We start from the raw sequence: 21,563 nt of genomic DNA on the forward strand, positions 1-21,563 counted from the left end.
TCAGAGAGAGAGAGAGCGACAGGGTCTCAGAGAGAGAGAGAGCGACAGGGTCTCAGAGAGAGAGAGCGACAGGGTCTCTGAGAGAGAGAGAGCGACAGGGTCTCAGAGAGAGAGAGAGCGACAGGGTCTCAGAGAGAGAGAGCGACAGGGTCTCAGTGAGAGAGCGGCAGGGTCTCAGAGAGAGAGAGAACGGCAGGGTCTCAGAGAGAGAGAGAGCGACAGGGTCTCTGAGAGAGAGAGAACGGCAGGGTCTCAGAGAGAGAGATCAACAGGGTCTCAGAGAGAGAGCGACAGGGTCTCAGAGAGAGAGGGGCAGGGTCTCAGTGAGAGAGAGAGAGCGACAGGGTCTCAGTGAGAGAGAGAGCGACAGGGTCTCTGAGAGAGAGAGAACGGCAGGGTCTCAGAGAGAGAGATCAACAGGGTCTCAGAGAGAGAGCGACAGGGTCTCAGAGAGAGAGGGGCAGGGTCTCAGTGAGAGAGAGAGAGCGACAGGGTCTCAGAGAGAGAGAGAGCGACAGGGTCTCAGAGAGAGAGAGCGACAGGGTCTCAGTGAGAGAGCGACAGGGTCTCTGAGAGAGAGAGAACGGCAGGGTCTCAGAGAGAGAGAGCAACAGGGTCTCAGAGAGAGAGAGAGCGACAGGGTCTCTGAGAGAGAGAGAACGGCAGGGTCTCAGAGAGAGAGAGAACGGCAGGGTCTCAGAGAGAGAGAGAGCGACAGGGTCTCTGAGAGAGAGAACGGCAGGGTCTCAGTGAGAGAGAGAGCGACAGGGTCTCAGAGAGAGAGAGAGCGACAGGGTCTCAGAGAGAGAGAGACAGGGTCTCAGATCGAGAGAGAGCGACAGGGTCTCAGAGAGAGAGAGAGCGACAGGGTCTCAGAGAGAGAGAGAGCGACAGGGTCTCAGAGAGAGAGAGCGACAGGGTCTCTGAGAGAGAGAGAGCGACAGGGTCTCAGAGAGAGAGAGAGCGACAGGGTCTCAGAGAGAGAGAGCGACAGGGTCTCAGTGAGAGAGCGGCAGGGTCTCAGAGAGAGAGAGAACGGCAGGGTCTCAGAGAGAGAGAGAGCGACAGGGTCTCTGAGAGAGAGAGAACGGCAGGGTCTCAGAGAGAGAGATCAACAGGGTCTCAGAGAGAGAGCGACAGGGTCTCAGAGAGAGAGGGGCAGGGTCTCAGTGAGAGAGAGAGAGCGACAGGGTCTCAGTGAGAGAGCGACAGGGCCTCAGTGAGAGAGGGGCAGGGTCTCAGTGAGAGAGAGAGCGACAGGGCCTCAGTGAGAGAGGGGCAGGGTCTCAGTGAGAGAGAGCAACGGTCTCAGAGAGAGAGCAACAGGGTCTCTGAGAGAGTGAGCGACAGGGTCTCTGAGAGAGAGCGACAGGGTCTCAGAGAGAGAGAGCGACAGGGTCTCAGAGAGAGACAGGGTCTCAGTGAGAGAGCAACAGGGTCTCTGAGAGAGAGCGACAGGGTCTCAGTGAGAGAGAGAGCGACAGGGTCTCAGGGAGACAGAGACAGGGCTCAGAGAGAGACAAGGTCTCAGAGAGAGAGCGACAGGGTCTCAGAGAGAGAGAGAGAGACAGGGTCTCAGAGGGAGAGAGAGCGACAGGGTCTCAGAGAGAGAGAGAGCGACAGGGTCTCAGAGAGAGAGAGAGCGACAGGGTCTCAGAGAGAGAGAGCGACAGGGTCTCTGAGAGAGAGAGAGCGACAGGGTCTCAGAGAGAGAGAGAGCGACAGGGTCTCAGAGAGAGAGAGCGACAGGGTCTCAGTGAGAGAGCGGCAGGGTCTCAGAGAGAGAGAGAACGGCAGGGTCTCAGAGAGAGAGAGAGCGACAGGGTCTCTGAGAGAGAGAGAACGGCAGGGTCTCAGAGAGAGAGATCAACAGGGTCTCAGAGAGAGAGCGACAGGGTCTCAGAGAGAGAGGGGCAGGGTCTCAGTGAGAGAGAGAGAGCGACAGGGTCTCAGTGAGAGAGCGACAGGGCCTCAGTGAGAGAGGGGCAGGGTCTCAGTGAGAGAGAGAGCGACAGGGCCTCAGTGAGAGAGGGGCAGGGTCTCAGTGAGAGAGAGCAACGGTCTCAGAGAGAGAGCAACAGGGTCTCTGAGAGAGTGAGCGACAGGGTCTCTGAGAGAGAGCGACAGGGTCTCAGAGAGAGAGAGCGACAGGGTCTCAGAGAGAGACAGGGTCTCAGTGAGAGAGCAACAGGGTCTCTGAGAGAGAGCGACAGGGTCTCAGTGAGAGAGAGAGCGACAGGGTCTCAGGGAGACAGAGACAGGGCTCAGAGAGAGACAAGGTCTCAGAGAGAGAGCGACAGGGTCTCAGAGAGAGAGAGACAGGGTCTCAGAGAGAGAGCGACAGGGTCTCAGAGAGAGAGCGACAGGGTCTCAGAGAGAGAGCGACAGGGTCTCAGAGAGAGAGCAACAGGGCCTCAGGGAGACAGAGACAGGGCTCAGAGAGAGACAAGGTCTCAGAGAGAGAGTGACAGGGTCTCAGAGAGAGAGCGACAGGGTCTCAGAGAGAGAGAGACAGGGTCTCAGAGAGAGAGAGACAGGGTCTCAGAGAGAGAGAGACAGGGTCTCAGAGAGAGACAAGGTCTCAGAGAGAGAGCGACAGGGTCTCAGGGAGAGAGCGACAGGGTCTCAGTGAGAGAGCGACAGGGTCTCAGTGAGAGAGCGACAGGGTCTCAGAGAGAGAGCGACAGGGTCTCAGTGAGAGAGCGACAGGGTCTCAGAGAGAGAGCGACGGGGTCTCAGAGAGAGAGCGACAGGGTCTCAGTGAGAGAGCGACAGGGTCTCAGAGAGAGAGAGAGCGACAGTGTCTCAGAGAGAGAGCGACAGGGTCTCAGAGAGAGAGAGAGCAACAGGGTCTCAGAGAGAGAGAGAGCGACAGTGTCTCAGAGAGAGAGCGACAGGGTCTCAGAGAGAGAGAGAGCGACAGTGTCTCAGAGAGAGAGAGAGCGATAGTGTCTCAGAGAGAGAGAGAGCGACAGGGTCTCTGAGAGAGAGAGAACGACAGTGTCTCAGAGAGAGAGAGAGCGACAGGGTCTCAGAGAGAGAGAGAGCGACAGGGTCTCAGAGAGAGAGCGACAGTGTCTCAGAGAGAGAGAGCGACAGTGTCTCAGAGAGAGAGAGAGCGACAGGGTCTCAGAGAGAGAGAGAGCGACAGTGTCTCAGAGAGAGAGCGACAGGGTCTCAGAGAGAGAGCGACAGGGTCTCAGAGAGAGAGAGAGCGACAGGGTCTCAGAGAGAGAGAGAGCGACAGGGTCTCAGAGAGAGAGAGAGCGACAGTGTCTCAGAGAGAGAGCGACAGGGTCTCAGAGAGAGAGCGACAGGGTCTCAGAGAGAGAGAGAGCGACAGTGTCTCAGAGAGAGAGCGACAGTGTCTCAGAGAGAGAGCGACAGGGTCTCAGAGAGAGAGAGAGCGACAGGGTCTCAGAGAGAGAGAGAGCGACAGGGTCTCAGAGAGAGAGAGAGCGACAATGTCTCAGAGAGAGAGAGAGACAGGGTCTCAGAGAGAGAGCGACAGGGTCTCAGAGAGAGAGAGAGCGACAGGGTCTCAGTGAGAGAGCGACAGTGTCTCAGAGAGAGAGCGACAGGGTCTCAGAGAGAGAGAGAGACGGGTCTCAGAGAGAGAGAGCGACAGGGTCTCAGAGAGAGAGAGAGCGACAGGGTCTCAGAGAGAGAGCGACGGGGTCTCAGTGAGAGAGCGACACTGTCTCAGAGAGAGAGCGACAGGGTCTCAGAGAGAGAGAGAGCGACAGGGTCTCAGAGAGAGAGCAACAGGGCCTCAGGGAGACAGAGACAGGGCTCAGAGAGAGACAAGGTCTCAGGGAGAGAGAGACAGGGTCTCAGAGAGAGAGAGTGCGACAGGGCCTCAGAGGGAGAGTGACAGGGCCTCGGGGAGAGAGCGACAGGGTCTCAAGGAGAGAGCGACAGGGTCTCAGTGAGAGAGCGACAGTGTCTCCGAGAGAGAGCGACAGTGTCTCAGAGAGAGAGAGCGACAGGGTCTCAGAGAGAGAGAGCGACAGGGTCTCAGAGAGAGAGAGACAGGGTCTCAGAGAGAGAGAGACAGGGCCTCAGAGAGAGAGAGACAGGGTCTCAGAGAGAGAGAGAGACAGGGCCTCAGTAAGAGAGAGAGACAGGGTCTCAGAGAGAGAGAGACAGGGTCTCTGAGAGAGAGAGACAGGGTCTCTGAGAGAGAGAGAGAGAGAGAGACAGGGTCTCAGAGAGATAGCGACAGGTCTCAGAGAGAGAGCGACAGGGCCTCAGAGAGAGAGCGACAGGGTCTCAGAGAGAGAGAGAGAGCGACAGGGTCTCAGAGAGAGAGAGAGAGCGACAGGGTCTCAGAGAGAGAGCGACAGGGTCTCGGAGAGAGAGCGACCGGGTCTCAGAGAGAGAGAGAGAGCGACAGGGTCTCAGAGAGAGAGAGAGAGCGACAGGGTCTCAGAGAGAGAGAGAGCGACAGGGTCTCGGAGAGAGAGAGAGCGACAGGGTCTCGGAGAGAGAGAGAGAGAGAGAGCGACAGGGTCTCAGAGAGAGAGGGAGAGAGAGCGACAGGGTCTCAGAGAGAGAGGGAGAGAGAGCGACAGGGTCTCAGAGAGAGAGAGAGAGAGAGCGACAGGGTCTCAGAGAGAGAGCGACAGGGTCTCAGAGAGAGAGAGACAGGGTCTCAGAGAGAGAGAGAGCGACAGGGTCTCTGAGAGAGAGAGAGCGACAGGGTCTCAGAGAGAGAGAGACAGGGTCTCAGAGAGAGAGAGAGCGACAGGGTCTCAGAGAGAGAGAGAGAGCGACAGGGTCTCAGAGAGAGAGAGGGAGAGAGAGCGACAGGGTCTCAGAGAGAGAGGGAGAGAGAGCGACAGGGTCTCAGAGAGAGAGAGAGCGACAGGGTCTCAGAGAGAGAGGGAGAGAGAGCGACAGGGTCTCAGAGAGAGAGCGACAGGGTCTCAGAGAGAGAGAGAGCGACAGGGTCTCAGAGAGAGAGCGACAGGGTCTCAGAGAGAGAGAGCGACAGGGTCTCAGAGAGAGAGCGACAGGGTCTCAGAGAGAGAGAGAGAGAGCGACAGGGTCTCAGAGAGAGAGAGAGAGAGAGAGCGACAGGGTCTCAGAGAGAGAGAGAGCGACAGGGTCTCAGAGAGAGAGCGACAGGGTCTCAGAGAGAGAGAGACAGGGTCTCAGAGAGAGAGAGAGCGACAGGGTCTCAGAGAGAGAGAGACAGGGTCTCAGAGAGAGAGAGAGAGAGAGCGACAGGGTCTGAGAGAGAGAGAGAGCGACAGGGTCTCAGAGAGAGAGAGAGAGCGACAGGGTCTCAGAGAGAGAGCGACAGGGTCTCAGTGAGAGAGCGACAGGGTCTCAGAGAGAGAGAGCGACGGATTCAGAGAGAGAGAGAGCGACAGGGATTCAGAGAGAGAGAGAGCGACAGGGTCTCAGAGAGAGAGCGACAGGGATTCAGAGAGAGAGCGACGGGGTCTCAGAGAGAGAGAGCGACAGGGTCTCAGAGAGAGAGAGAGACAGGGTCTCTGAGAGAGAGAGAGCGACAGGGTCTCAGAGAGAGAGCGACAGGGTCTCAGAGAGAGAGAGAGAGCGACAGGGTCTCAGAGAGAGAGAGAGCGACAGGGTCTCAGTTCAGCTGCTGGCGTTTGAAGGGATTTATTTCTGCCAAGTGTATTGGTGTTTAAAAGCAGGCCAGACAGAAATGCCTGTCCCTGTCTGTTCCGAATCTGACTCTGCCTCTTCCCTCTCTTTCTCCCCCTAGCAGCCGTCTCAGACCCAGGAGCCCCGAGGACTCCGATGATGGTGGAGGTGAGCTTTTGCGATGGGGTGTTCACCAGGGGTTGGGTTGCTCTTATTAAACACAGCAGAGCAATCTGGCAAAGCTGATAGTGCCAGAGTTAGATATAATTGTTCAATTTTCTCTCTGTATCAACAGGGGAAAATAAGTTGCAAGCTGCTGAATACATCCTCCAAATAACACATTACGATCGAGAGCACGTCATTTCCAGACTTTAATTTGCAGCGTATTTACTGATAAGGCCCTGCTATATAACAATCAATATCTTGTGAAATGGAATTTTCTTTTCTCTTTTTAGCTGCCGGTATTCTGTTGCTTCATTCCATTTGATAGATGTTAGGGGGGAGGGGCTGGTGCTACAATCAAGGATGGAATCGAAGAGAGCTTTTCATAAAGTGGGTTGGAATGAGATTTAAATTTGTGACCTGATGCAAATTGGCTGGCATCTAACACAAGGCATCTGTCTTCGGAGCAAGCGATGACACTTGTGTCAAGTGTGGGGCTGAAGTGCTAAATTCCAGTGATGAAGAGATTTGATGAGATCAAACGCTGGATACAGGCAAGGAGAGCGCTGGAGAATCTTGGGGCTTCCTCACATCGGGGAACTCAGCCTCCGAGGTTCCGGAGCTGAGCTTGCATTCAAACTGATGGTACCTGAGGCTGAGGACCTGCTATCATCCTGAACCAGGCTCATGGTCACCATACACTGGTGAAACCAGCACCACAGAGCTTTGTTTCAAACCGCAATACCTCACCACACATTGAGGTCCAATAGATTGTGGGGTTGGGAGCTTTACTCTGTATCTAACCCCGTGCTGTACTTGTCCTGGGAGTGTTTGATGGGGACAGTGTAGAGGGAGCTTTACTCTGTATCTAACCCCGTGCTGTACCTGTCCTGGGAGTGTTTGATGGGGACAGTGTAGAGGGGGCTTTACTCTGTATCTAATCTTGTGTTGTACCTGTCCTGAGAGTGTTTGATGGGGAGAGTGTAGAGGGAGCTTTACTCTGTATCTAACCCCATGCTGTACCTGTCCTGGGAGTGTTTGATGGGGGATAGTGTAGAGGGAGCTTTACTCTGTATCTAACCCTGTGCTGTACCTGTCCTGGGAGTGTTTGATGGGGACAGTGCAGAGGGAGCTTTACTCCGTATCTAACGCTGTGCTGTACCTGTCCTGGGAGTGTTTGATGGGAACAGTGTAGAGGGAGCTTTACTCTGTATCTAACCCCGTGCTGTACTTGTCCTGGGAGTGTTTAATGGGGACAGTGTAGAGGGCGCTTTACTCTGTATTTAACCCCGTGCTGTACCCGTCCCAGGAGTGTTTGATGGGGGATAGTGTAGAGGGAGCTTTACTCCGTATCTAACGCCATGCTGTACCTGTCCTGGGAGTGTTTGATGGGGGATAGTGTAGAGGGAGCTTTACTCTGTATCTAACCCTGTGCTGTACCTGTCCTGGGAGTGTTTGATGGGGACAATGTAGAGGGAACTTTACTCCGTATCTAACCCTGTGCTGTACCTGTCCTGGGAGTGTTTGATGGGGACAGTGTAGAGGGAGCTTTACTCTGTATCTAACCCCATGCTGTACCTGTCCTGGGAGTGTTTGATGGGGACAGTGTCGAGGGAGCTTTACTCCATATCTAACCCCGTGCTGTACCTGTCCTGGGAGTGTTTGATGGGGACAGTGTAGAGGGAGCTTTATTCCGTATCTAACCCCGTGCTGTACCTGTCCCGGGAGTGTTTGATGGGGACAGTGTAGAGGGAGCTTTACTCTGTATTTAACCCCGTGCTGTACCTGTCCTGGGAATGTTTGATGGGGGACAGTGTCGAGGGAGCTTTACTCTGTACCTAACCCCATGCTGTACCTGTCCTGGGAGTGTTTGATGGGGACAGTGTAGAGGGAGCTTTACTCTGTATCTAACCCTGTGCTGTAACTGTCCTGGGAGTGTTTGATGGGGGACAGAGTAGAGGGAGCTTTACTCTGTATCTAACCCCGTGCTGTACCTGTCCTGGGAGTGTTTGATGGTGCCAGTGTAGTGGGAGCGTTACTCTGTATCTAACCCCGTGCTGTACCTGTCCTGGGAGTGTTTGATGGGGACAGTGTAGAGGGAGCTTTACTCTGTATTTAACCCCGTGCTGTACCGGTCCCGGGCGTGTTTGATGGGGGCAGTGTAGAGGGAGCTTTACTCTGTATCTAACCCCGTGCTGTACCTGCCCTGGGAGTGTTTGATGGGGACAGTGTAGAGGGAGTTTTACTCTGTATCTAACCCCGTGCTGTACCTGTCCTGGGAGTGTTTGATGGGGACAGTGTAGAGGGAGCTTTACTCTGTATCTAACCCCGTGCTGTACCTGCCCTGGGGGTGTTTGATGGGGACAGTGTAGAGGGAGCTTTACTCTGTATCAAACCCCGTGCTGTACCTGCCCTGGGAGTGTCTGATGGGGACTGTGTAGAGGGAGCTTTAGTCCGTATCTAACCCCGTGCTGTACCTGTCCTGGGAGTGTTTGATGGGGACAGTGTAGAGGGAGCTTTACTCTGTATCTAACCCCGTGCTGTCCCTGTCCTGGGAGTGTTTGATGGGGACAGTGTAGAGGGAGCTTTACTGTGTATCTAACACCGTGCTGTACCGGTCCCGGGAGTGTTTGATGGGGACAGTGTCGAGGGAGCTTTACTCTGTATCTAACCCTGTGCTGTACCTGTCCTGGGAGTGTTTGATGGGGGCAGTGTAGAGGGAGCTTTACTCTGTATCTAACCCCGTGCTGTACCTGTCCTGGGAGTGTTTGATGGGGACAGTGTAGAGGGAGCTTTACTCTGTATCTAACACCGTGCTGTACCTGCCCTGGGAGTGTTTGATGGGGACAGTGTAGAGGGAGCTTTACTCTGTATCTAACCCCGTGCTGTCCCTGTCCTGGGAGTGTTTGATGGGGGACAGTGCAGAGGGAGCTTTACTCTGTATCTAACCCCGTGCTGTCCCTGTCCTGGGAGTGTTTGATGGGGACAGTGTAGAGGGAGCTTTACTCTGTATCTAACACCGTGCTGTACCTGCCCTGGGAGTGTTTGATGGGGGACAGTGCAGAGGGAGCTTTACTCTGTATCTAACCCCGTGCTGTACCTGTCCTGGGAGTGTTTGATGGGGACAGTGTAGAGGGAGCTTTACTCTGTATCTAACACCGTGCTGTACCTGCCCTGGGAGTGTTTGATGGGGACAGTGTAGAGGGAGCTTTACTCTGTATCTAACCCCGTGCTGTACCTGTCCTGGGAGTGTTTGATGGGGACAGTGTAGAGGGAGCTTTACTCTGTATCTAACCCCGTGCTGTCCCTGGCCTGGGAGTGTTTGATGGGGGACAGTGTAGAGGGAGCTTTACTCTGTATCTAACCCCGTGCTGTCCCTGTCCTGGGAGTGTTTGATGGGGGACAGTGTAGAGGGAGCTTTACTCTGTATCTAACCCCGTGCTGTCCCTGGCCTGGGAGTGTTTGATGGGGGACAGTGTAGAGGGAGCTTTACTCTGTATCTAACCCCGTGCTGTACCTGTCCTGGGAGTGTTTGATGGGGGACAGTGTAGAGGGAGCTTTACTCTGTATCTAACCCCGTGCTGTCCCTGTCCTGGGAGTGTTTGGTGGGGACAGTGTTTGGGTGAGGTGGGCTCTGCAGTGTGCAGAATTTGAGCTGTTGGCTGTTTCTTGATGTTCTCTGTCCCCGGTATCACTGACCGTGCGCGGAGGTCTGTCAATCGACATGCCAGCTCAGTGTTTGTGACTCACTTGTTGTTAACCTGCTGTAAATGGGAACATTTACTGCACATAAACAGTTGATTTTTCCATTTTCCAAAATCCATTTCCCATTACGGGGCATGCATATCGGCGATCAGGGCCCTGCACCTCCCCTGTGACGCCTGTCACCAGATTTCCCGGCACTCATTAACTCCCGAGGACTGGTTGCTCTCTGCACAGCGCTGTTAGTTAGTTTCTGTTGTTTGGATTCCTGTTTGTAAAACACATTCGCTGCCCTGTTGTCACGGCTGAAGCAATCTGTCACTTCAAACAGTGTTACTTCTCATCTGTCAGCGGGGACTCAGCATGTGCAGTGAAAGGGGAAGGTGTCCTGATGTGGCCCTTTCCTGCCTTAGCCTCTGTACGTGTGTGACTTGCTGAGTGAGTGAAAGTGAAAGAGCTCAATTAAAACTACAAGCTGCCGGCCAACATGCTTCTGAAGCTGGGCTGACAGAGCCAATAAACATGATGCATGTTCCATGGGGAGGAGAATGGCTAAACAAGGCCCTTTGCAAATGGAAGGCCAGAATGTCAGAGTTACTGGTGGGTGTGTGTGTATGTACACGCGTGTGTGTGTATGCATGTGAGAATGTGTGTGTTTGTGTGCATGTGTGTGAGAGTGTCTGTCTCTGTGTCTGTGCGGGTGTGTGTCTCTGTGTGTGACAGTGATATGTGTGTGTGCGTGTGCATGTGTAAACGTGTCTGTGTGAGTGGCTGTGTATCTGTGTCTGCGTGTCTGTGTACGTGTGCATGTGTGTGTGTGTGCGCATGCATGTGTGTGTGCATGCCTGCGAGCGCATGTGTGTGCATGTCTGTGTGTGTATGTTGTCCTGGCCACACGGATAAAACCTGCCAACTCATCAGTCTTTCCCCATTTAACACTGGTTTCAATTAGCAAACATTGCCTCTGCTCTCTCCCGTTTGATGAACTTGATGCAATCAGAGTCGCCAACTTTCTGATTTCTTCCTTTAAACAAAGCAGAATGTAAAAAAAATCGTCAAGCATTTAATAATCATTTAATAATGTAATCAGTACTGACCCTCTGACAGTGCGGCACTCCCTCAGTACTGACCCTCTGACAGTGCGGCACTCCCTCAGTACTGACCCTCTGACAGTGCGGCACTCCCTCAGTACTGACCCTCTGACAGTGCGGTACTCCCTCAGCACTGACCCTCTGACAGTGCGGCACTCCCTCAGTACTGACCCTCTGACAGTGCAGCACTCCCTCAGTACTGACCCTCTGACAGTGCGGTACTCCCTCAGCACTGACCCTCTGACAGTGCGGCACTCCCGCAGTACTGACCCTCTGACAGTGCGGCATTCCCTCAGTACTGACCCTCTGACAGTGCAACACTCCCTCAGTACTGACCCTCTGACAGTGCGGCACTCCCTCAGCACTGACCCTCTGACAGTGCGGCACTCCCTCAGTACTGACCCTCTGACAGTGCGGCACTCCCTCAGTACTGACCCTCTGACAGTGCGGCACTCCCTCGGTACTGACCCTCTGACAGTGCGGCACTCCCTCAGTACTGACCCTCTGACAGTGCGGCACTCCCTCAGTACTGACCCTCTGACAGTGCAGCACTCCCTCAGCTCTGACCCTCTGACAGTGCGGCATTCCCTCAGTACTGACCCTCTGACAGTGCAGCACTCCCTCAGCTCTGACCCTCTGACAGTGCGGCACTCCCTCAGTACTGACCCTCTGACAGTGCGGCACTCCCTCAGCACTGACCCTCTGACAGTGCGGCACTCCCTCAGTACTGACCCTCTGACAGTGCGGCACTCCCTCAGTACTGACCCTCTGACAGTGCGGCACTCCCTCAGTACTGACCCTCTGACAGTGCGGCACTCCCTCAGTACTGACCCTCTGACAGTGCGGCACTCCCTCAGTACTGTCCCTCTTACAGTGCAGCACTCCCTCAGTACTGACCCTCTGACAGTGCGGCACTCCCTCAGTACTGACCCTCTGACAGTGCGGCACTCCCTCAGTACTGACCCTCTGACAGTGCGGCACTCCCTCAGTACTGACCCTCTGACAGTGCGGCACTCCCTCAGTACGGACCCTCTGACAGTGCGGCACTCCCTCAGTATTGACTCTCCAACCATCAATCTGCATAAGAAATAGTGGAACATACTGCCAGTTGTGTCAAGGGAACAGTTCCGTGTATTTTCATCAGTCTTTTTGTGAGTGTCAGTTGTTTGCTGGAAAGAACCCTTGGAATTCTGTGAGTGGCATTGGGGCCTCTGTGTGATGGATGGACATTTCAGCCTGAATGATGGTCTGGGACTGCTGAGATACAGAGAAAGAGAACGAGAGAGAGAACACACACAGGTATTGTACTAATGTGAGTGTGTCTGTGTGTGTGTTTGTGAGAGCGTGTGCGTTAGCGTGTCAGTGTGAGTGTGAGCGTGTGTGTGTGCGCGAGAGTGTGTGTGTGTATGCATGCATGCATGTATGTGCATGTGCGTGCACATGTATGTGTGTGTATGTGCTGTGGCTTTCTATGTTCTATGGCCTAGAGGTGGGGATGTGATCGGCGCAACTTGTGGGCCGAAGGGCCTGTTTGTGCTGTGGCTTTCTATGTTCTATGTGTCATAGCCATACACGTGCCGTGGATGTAGCCAGTGCTGAGTAGCCCTGCTGCAACACACTGTCGCTCACATGTCATCCACAGTTTGGGAGGTTGCCTGACTGTGTTCTCCCTGTGGGTGTCACTCGCTATATGTGCTGACTGTGTTCTCCCTGTGGGTGTCACTCGCTATATGTGCTGACTGTGTTCTTCCTGTGGGTGTCACTCGCTATATGTGCTGACTGTGTTCTTCCTGTGGGTGTCACTCGCTGTATGTTCTGCCTCATGTGGGCCATTAACTGCTTCTCTATTCTAACCCTGCCCAGATATTCCCATTATCCCAGACCTGGAGGAAGTGCAGGAAGAGGATCTTGCCATGCAGGTAGCAGCTCCTCCCAGGTAAGCACTGGTTCAAAGGTCAGGGGTGGATAAGGGAGGAGGATGGGGTCAGTGTGGGTGGGGTCAGTGTGGGTGGGGTCAGTGTGGGTGGGGATCAGTGTGGGTGGGGATCAGTGTGGGTGGGGATCAGTGTGGGTGGGGATCAGTGTGGGTGGGGTCAGTGTGGGTGGGGTCAGTGTGGGTGGGGTCAGTGTGGGTGGGGTCAGTGGGTGGGGTCAGTGCGGGTGGGGTCAGTGCGGGTGGGGTCAGTGCGGGTGGGGATCAGTGCGGGTGGGGTCAGTGCGGGTGGGGTCAGTGCGGGTGGGGTCAGTGCGGGTGGAGTCAGTGTGGGTGAGGTCAGTGTGGGTGGGGTCAGTGTGGGTGAGGTCAGTGTGGGTGGGGTCAGTGTGGGTGGGGTCAGTGTGGGTGGGGTCAGTGTGGGTGGGGTCAGTGTGGGTGGGGTCAGTGTGGGTGGGGTCAGTGTGGGTGGGGGGGTCAGTGTGGGTGGGGTCAGTGTGGGTGGGGTCAGTGTGGGTGGGGTCAGTGTGGGTGGGGTCAGTGTGGGTGGGGGGGTCAGTGTGGGTGGGGGTCAGTGTGGGTGGGGTCAGTGAGGTTGGGGTCAGTGGGTGGGGTCAGTGTGGGTGGGGTCAGTGGGTGGGGTCAGAGTGGGTGGGCGGGTCAGTGTGGGTGGGGTTAGTGAGGGTGGGGGATTGTTTCGGGGTGAGGGTGGGGTCAATGAGGGTGGGGTCAGTGAGGGTGGGGTCAGTGGGTGGGGTCAGTGAGGGTGGGGGATTGTTTTGGGGTGAGGGTGGGGTCAGTATGAGTGGCAAAATGGGATACTAAGCTTTGGGATTGTTTGGCGTCAGTGTATGGGATCACTAATCCACCAAAGATTGTCCCAATCTCTGCTGTACAATTATAGCGTACAGAGGAATCTGGGCATCCTGCTACAGCAATCACAGCAGGTTAATATGCAGCTATAGCAAGTGTTAAGGATGGTGAATGGAATGTGTTGATTGTAAAGGCAATGGAATATAAAAGTCGAGGTGTTTTGCTGTCGTTGTACAGAGCATTAGTGAGGCCCTCACTGGAATACCGTGCACCGTTTTGGTCTTACTTAATATTTAATTGCATTGAAAGCAGTTCAGAGGAGGTTCATTCGACTGATTCCAGGGATGAGAGGCTTATCTTATGAGGAAAGGTTGGACAGTGTGGGGCTGTGTCTATTGGTGTTTAGAAGAGCCAGAGGTGATCCGATTGAAACAAAGATCCTGAGGGAATGCGACAGAGTAGGTGCTGAAAGGATGTTTCCCCTTGTGGGACAGAATAAAACCAGGGACACAGTTTAAAATATGGGTCTTCCCTTTTAATGCAGAAATTAGGAGGGTTTCTTCCCCTCAGAGGGTCATGAGTCTGTGAGTCATCTTCCCCAGAGTGATGGAGGCTGGAGCAGTGGATATATTCAAGCAGAGTTCTCCAGATCTTCCACAAGGACTTACAGAGTATTGGGGGGAGGCCGGAAAGTGGAGGCAAGGTCACAATCAGATCAGCCATAATTTTAGCAGATGGTAGAGCAGGTTCGAGGGGCTGAATGGCCTACTCCTGCTCCTGATTGGTATATCAAGAAGTAATCTGGGCTTTTATTCTTTCATTTCTTACTTCTCAAAATATTGGAGCTGGGAACAAATGGCAGAAATATCGTTCAATCAAATAACAGAATGGATAGGCTTTCTGATTGGCTGGGTGAGAGGAACATTGAGACAATGGGCATGTTACACTGACCAATGGAGAGACTGGGCTAGGTGGAGTTAGAGATTATGTGGTGAAACCTCCAGGGTCTGGCAATCCTTATTGAGACAGGTCAGGGCTTGGAGTGAGGCCTGAGGTAAATGAGGTCAATTGGGATGGGTTGGGATTGAAATGTGGCTATGGGATGTCACTTGGTGAGTTGGGATTGGAGTCTGGGGTGGATTGAGGGAGGTTTGTTGGAATGGGATTAGGATAATAGACTGTGATGTGAGTGATGAGGGATCGAGGCAGGGTTTATATTCTAATGAATGTTATCTGAAAACTAGCTAGAAACCTCCAACCATCACTTCACCCCCCCCCCTCCAGCCCACTGAAAGCTGAAGAAACTTCAGGCTGCACAATCAATCCCCCACACAGCTCAACAGGACACACTAACCTGGGCAGCAATAACTGAAAAGAACTCTATACAGGGAATGAGCCTCAACCCTTTCTCCTTTTCTCAGCATTCAGGTAAACCGAGTGATGACTTATCGAGACCTGGACAATGACTTAATGAAATATGGAGCTTTCCAGACCCTGGTGAGTGTCAGTGGCACTGGGATATAGAGAGGAGTGTAGTTGAGGCCAAAGCTAGTCCAACTCCCTCCGGACCAGGCTTCTATCTCACACCTCACATGCCCCTGAGCTGCCTGTATCCTAATTCACACCATGTCCTGTTCACCCATCAGCCTATTTTTAAAATTCATGAACAGGATGTGTGTTGCTGGCAATTCCAAAGTTTATTGCCCATCCCTAATTGCCCCTTGAGCATGTGGTGGTGAGCTGCCTTAAACTGCTACAGTCCATGTAGTGTAGGTACACCCACAGTGCTGTCAGAGAAGGAGATCCAGGATTCTGATCCAGTGGCAATGGAGGAACAGCGATATATATTGTATACTGGAGAAAGACGCTAGGGTTAAAAACAATGGAGCTTTATTTCCAGGTGTGTGTTCTCTTACATGGGTGCTTATTCTCTGTCTCTTTCCCGCATTAGGGGGACTTATGACACCATGACAGTATCTGCACACGTTATTACAGCAGAGCAGAGAAAGCCAATAAGAATTAATACAAATACATAACCAGTTCCAAGTCAGGATGGTGAGTGGCTTGAAGGGGAACTTGCAGATGGTGGTGTTCCCCTGTGTCTGCTGCTTTTGTCCATCTCAATGGCTCACTGATCTACATTGGTTCCCAATCCAGCAAGGCTCAATTTTATCTTGTTATGAACAATGTATAATTTTTAAGTTGAATATATTATATATTTGTGTGCTAAGAAAGATAAAATGGTTTCAGTTTCATTTTAGGTTGTTTGTGAGTCTTGGTGTCTGGGTAGACCCCTGTCTGAATGGTCAGGTCTTTATGTATATAATATAAATACAATTAATTTAAAGAGGTTTTAAAACTCCTGAAAGTAAAAATGTTTCATGACTGTGAAAGGATAATACAAAGGAGGAAAAACCTTTTGTCTAAAGACTGTGATCCAGGAACACAGATACGGAGAAGAGAGAGTTGAATATGTGTCGGGGAGTGAGGACAGGGATTTTCATCTCTCTGAGAAGGAAACAGTGAAAGGCTATTGGGACAGTATTTGTCAGTACAGAATTCAGTGAAGTGATGAGTTTAGCAGAGGTCTCACGGAAGACTGAGTTTAAAGTGCAGTTTTTGGGTATCTCGGGGGCGGGGGGTGTGAGTTGGGTAAAAAACATTGACTGAATGCTCAGACATTCGTCAGAAGAAAACTATTTACAACCAATGCCAGTCCCAAGTGAAATGCCTCTGTGTGTCGAGCAAGCGGAGACTCTTATATCAAAGCAAAATACTGCGGATGCTAGAAATCTGAAATAAAACAGAAAACTCAGCAGTCTGGCAGCATCTGTGGTGAGAGAAACACTCTGTTTCAAGTCCATTGACCCTTCTACAGAACTGTGTATAATCATATAAGTGGTAACTCTTCACCGATTTATGTGTCTGTAAAGATATTACTGGGATAAAGGAATAGTGTGAATTTGAAGCGTCTTGTGTTTGTGTTGAGATCTTTCCAACCTTTTTGTCTGGTGTAACATAGTTTGTTTCTCCATGAAAATAAATGTTTTATTCTTTGTGTTAGTCGTTCATCAGCGTGCTCCTGTGAATTTGTTCAGTAACTTCCCTCCATGGTTTCTAAAAAAAAAAGTTATGATGTATCGAGCCAGGTTTCACTTTGGGATCTAACTTGTCCAGTATTAACGTCAGCTGGGATCGCACCATGTCACTGTTTTCAAATCCCTCCATAACCTTGCCCCTCCCTATCTCTGTAATCTCCTCCAGCTTGGTATCCTCCCCGGGATTTCTGTGTTCCTCTAATCTGGCCTCTGAAGCATCAGCATTTTAATTGCTACATCTTGCTCGCTGTGCCTTCAGTTGCCTGGGCCATAAGCTCTGGAATTCGCTACTTAAACATCGTCTTCTATCTGCTTCTTTTGATGCTCCTTAAATCTTTCCTCTTTGACCAAGCTTTTGGTTAGATAATATTTTCTCATGTAGCTCAGTGACAAATTGTATTTGATAATGCTTCTGTAAAGTACCCTGGGATATTTGACTATACTAATGTGTTACGTAAATGGAAGTAGTTGTTCTAATGCACTGTTCCCACTCAACTGCCCTTACTGAGAGTAAGGAACGTACTGACGATATGTGTGTTTTAACAGGATGGAGATATTGATCTGAAACTGCTGGGTCGGGTGTTATCAGCGGAGCAGGAAGTCAGAGAGGTGAGATTGAGGAAACACTAAGCATCAACAATGAAAATGGCATCTGGACTATGAGCAGAGAGACAGCATTAGGGTGTAAGGTGAGAAGAGACATGGACAGGAGAGAGAACATCACCCCCAGACTGTCCAAGAGAGACACAGGACATCAACCACATGATCATTAATGTCAGTTCAGAGAGTGGGAACTACATCAAACATCTGAACAGGCCATTCGGCCCTCAGCCTGCTGTGCCATTTAATAAGATCAAGGCTCATCTGATAGTAACCTCAGATCTGCATCCCGCCCACCCAGATAGCCCATCACCCCTTACTTATTAAGACTCTGTACAATTCTGCCTTAAAAATATTCAAAGACTCTGCTTCCACCACCTTCTCAGGAAGAGAATTGCTATGACTCAATTCTCTGTGAAAGAAATTATTTCTCCTCATCTCCATTTTAAATTTTAAACCTCTTATTTTTAATCAGTGACCCCTGGTTCTAGATTCTCCCACAGGGTGAAACATCTTCTCCACATCCACCCTGTCAATACCCCTCAAACCAGTCACCTCTTTCTCTTCTAAATCTCAGTGGACACAAGCCTAGCCTGTATAACCTTTCCCCATAAGACCAACCCACACATATCTAACCCCGTGCCGTACCTCTCATAGCAATCCTAAAGTGCAGAAGGAGGCCATTCAACCCATCAGATCTGTATCGACTCTCTGAAAAAGCATCCCACCCAATCCCGATAACCCCCAATGTTTACCCCGCTAATCCCCCTAACCTACACATCTTGGGACTCTAAGGGGAAATTAAGCTTGACCAATCGACCTAAGCTGCATATCTTTGGACTGTGGGAGGAAACTGGAGCACCCGGAGGAAACTCACTCAGACAGGGGAGAACGTGCAAACTCCAATCAGACAGTGACCCAAGGCTGGAATTGAACCTGGGTCCCTGGCGCTGTGAGGCAGCAGTGCTAACCACTGTGCCGCCGTGCCACCCACTGTTCTGGGAGTGTTTGATGGGGACAGTGTAGAGGGAGCTTTACATTATATCTAACCCCGTGCTGTACTTGTCCTGGGAGTGTTTGATGGGGACAGTGTAGAGGGTGCTTTACTCTGTATCTAATCCCGTGCTGCACCTGTCCTGGGAGTGTTTGATGGGCATGATGTGGAGATGCCGGCGTTGGACTGGGGTAAACACAGTAAGAAGTTTAACAACACCAGGTTAAAGTTTGCTACCAAATAAACCTGTTGGACTTTAACCTGGTGTTGTTAAACTTCTTACTGTGTTTGATGGGGACAGTGTAGAGGGAGCTTTACTCTGTATCTAATCCCGTGCTGCACCTGTCCTGGGAGTGTTTGATGGGGACAGTGTAGAGGGAGCTTTACTCTGTATCTAATACCGTGCTGCACCTGTCCTGGGAGTGTTTGATGGGGACAGTGTAGAGGGAGCTTTACTCTGTATCTAACCCCGTGCTGTACCTGTCCTGGGAGTTTGGAATGATAGTGGGGGGTGTAGATTGATTGGTTTGATTAGCAGAGAGGCTCAGGTTATTCCTGTAGTTCTGTTTTTCACCCTGATCTGTTTTGCCTTTGAGCAGGAGGATGAATGCTGGAGTTGGGATCATCTGTTCACTGAGGTGTCATCAGAGCTACTAACTGAATCTGAGGATTGTGCTGGGCAGGATGAGGATGAAGCTAAGCTGCTGTCCGCACCTGTCTGATTGTAAAAGGAATCTTGCTGTTAGTTTACCAGCCTATTGTAGCTGTTTTTTGATAATATGATATTTGCCCTGGATGTGAAAGTGCCAGAGCTTGTTAAATAGAGAGTGTTTTATACTTGTTCTATTTCCATGTCTGCCTTTATTGTATTACCTGGGTGCTGATGAGTAATGGATCTGGCTGTGTGTGTATATGGAGCTGGTACATTCACCAAGTGCTGACATGTCGTGTCAGGTGCACACCAAGACCTAGCTCATGATGCCAGCCCTATACACATACACACATGCATGCACATATCTGCACAGAGGTTGCAAGGTGCCCAGGTATGTCCTGTCCATAAATAATAAGAAAGATCCTCTGGCTAATCACCACTCATCGATGACAACATGTCATCAATGAAGACGAACATCTCGCCAAGGCCATCCCCACACCCCCACTTCTTGCCTTCAAACAACCGCACAACCTCAAACAGACCATTGTCCGCAGCAAACTACCCAGCCTTCAGGAGAAGAGTGACCACGACACCATACAACCCTGCCACAGCAACCCCTGCAAGACGTGCCGGATCATCGACACGGATGCCATCATCTCACGTGAGAACACCATCTACCAGGTGCACGGTACGTACATTTGCAACTCGGCCAACGTTGTCTACCTGATACGCTGCAGGAAAGGATGTCCCGAGGCATGGTACATTGGGGAGACCATGCAGACGCTACTACAACGGATGAATGTACACCGCTCGACAATCACCAGGCAGGAGTGTTCTCTTCCTGTCGGGGAACACTTCAGCGGTGTGGTAAACCACTGTTAGCTTATTGCCTGTGTGTGTATGACATGCCTGGACACGTCCCTGCCGGCCCTGCCCGGGACTCCTCCCCCCGCTGGCCCAGGTATAAAGGTGACTGCTCCCCACCCCCCTGCCTCAGTCTGGACCAGTTCATCGGCATGGGTGTGCTCCAAGTCTTTTGCTAATAGAAGCCTATTTGTTCTTGCATACAAACTAGTCTTTGCTTGATTGATGGTGCATCAATTTTATTCGCAAAAGTTTTGGGATGGAGCAGATACTGAAACCTGACAAACTCGAATTGGACCCTCCAGCTGTAGGAGCCTCTAACAGCTTCAATCACTGGCTGCGCTGTTTTAAAACTTTCCTCACCTCCTCCTTCGTCGTCCGGACCGAAACCGACAAGCTACACGTGCTCCACGCCCGGGTAAGCGATCAAATATTCTCGATGATTAGAGACGCTGAAACTTACAAGGGTGCGATTGAACTTTTAAAAGGCCAGTACAACAAACAGTCTAATGAAATCTACGCCAGACATCTTCTGGCTACTCGCAGACAACAGCCAGGAGAATCGGGTGATCAATTCCTGCATGCGTTGCGAGCACTTGGCAGGACCTGCAACTGCAAGACCGTAACGGCCGCCCAAAACACTGAGAAGTGGCTAGATGGGTGGAGAACTGGCTTGGCCATAGGAGACAGAGGGTAGTGGTCGAAGGGTCTTTTTCCGGCTGGAGGTCTGTGACCAGTGGTGTTCCGCAGGGCTCTGTACTGGGACCTCTGCTATTTGTGATATATATAAATGATTTGGAAGAAGGTGTAACTGGTGTAATCAGCAAGTTTGCGGATGACACGAAGATGGCTGGACTTGCGGATAGCGAAGAGCATTGTCGGGCAATACAGCAGGATATAGATAGGCTGGAAAATTGGGCGGAGAGGTGGCAGATGGAGTTTAATCCGGATAAATGCGAAGTGATGCATTTTGGAAGAAATAATGTAGGGAGGAGTTATACAATGAATGGCAGAGTCATCAGGAGTATAGAAACACAGAGGGACCTAGGTGTGCAAGTCCACAAATCCTTGAAGGTGGCAACACAGGTGGAGAAGGTGGTGAAGAAGGCATATGGTATGCTTGCCTTTATAGGACGGGGTATAGAGTATAAAAGCTGGAGTCTGATGATACAGCTGTATAGAACGCTGGTTAGGCCACATTTGGAGTACTGCGTCCAGTTCTGGTCGCCGCACTACCAGAAACACGTGGAGGCGTTAGAGAGAGTGCAGAGAAGGTTTACCAGGATGTTTCCTGGTATGGAGGGTCTTAGCTATGAGGAGAGATTGGGTAAACTGGGGTTGTTCTCCCTGGAAAGACGGAGAAAGAGGGGAGATCTAATAGAGGTGTACAAGATTATGAAGGGGATAGATAGGGTGAACAGTGGGAAGCTTTTTCCCAGATCAGAAGTGACGTTCACGAGGGGTCACGGGCTCAAGGTGAGAGGGGCGAAGTATAACTCAGATATTAGAGGGATGTTTTTTACACAGAGGGTGGTGGGGGCCTGGAATGCGCTGCCGAGTAGGGTGGTGGAGGCAGGCACGCTGACATCATTTAAGACTTACCTGGATAGTCACATGAGCAGCCTGGGAATGGAGGGATACAAACGATTGGTCTAGTTGGACCAAGGAGCGGCACAGGCTTGGAGGGCCGAAGGGCCTGTTTCCTGTGCTGTACTGTTCTTTGTTCTTTGACTTAATCAGAGATGCCTATGTCACGGGTATCAGGTCAAACTATATCCGACAACGACTGCTGGAACAGGGTGGGCTGGACCGACAAAAGACTGTGGCGCTTGCCGACTCGTTAGAGGTGGCCTTCCGTAATCTCGAGGCCCACACTCCCGACCATGGGGGCGCATCGTGGACACCGCGGCCGCTGACACCTCTGTACTCAGGAGGGCCGCACGCCACGTCCCACCAATGACCCGACCGCTGCGGCAGTCTCCGGAGGCCCGAAGTGCTACTACTGCAGCCTGGGGAAGCACCCCCGACAGCGCTGCCC

The 21,563-nt window shown here is 51.9% G+C and overlaps 1 protein-coding gene across 3 annotated transcripts in view; it reads left to right on the forward strand.

Moving 5' to 3' along the window:
- Positions 1-18,857, forward strand: part of ift43 (intraflagellar transport 43 homolog (Chlamydomonas)) — a 101,438-nt gene extending 82,581 nt beyond the window's left edge. The window contains exons 5-9 of one of the 3 annotated variants that reach the window (XM_078234559.1): positions 5,738-5,784; positions 12,435-12,507; positions 14,739-14,814; positions 16,962-17,024; positions 18,609-18,857. In XM_078234559.1, coding sequence (XP_078090685.1) covers positions 5,738-5,784; positions 12,435-12,507; positions 14,739-14,814; positions 16,962-17,024; positions 18,609-18,731 — 382 coding nt within the window. In that variant the 3' untranslated portion in view covers positions 18,732-18,857. Of the gene's footprint in view, positions 1-5,737; positions 5,785-12,434; positions 12,508-14,738; positions 14,815-16,961; positions 17,025-18,605 lie in introns of all 3 variants that reach the window. The other 2 variants (XM_078234561.1, XM_078234560.1) reach the window with 2 other exon arrangements.
- Positions 18,858-21,563: the final 2,706 nt, after the last annotated feature.

This window comes from Mustelus asterias, chromosome 18 (assembly GCF_964213995.1).
Source record: "Mustelus asterias chromosome 18, sMusAst1.hap1.1, whole genome shotgun sequence".
Taxonomy (NCBI): Eukaryota; Metazoa; Chordata; class Chondrichthyes; order Carcharhiniformes; family Triakidae; genus Mustelus; species Mustelus asterias.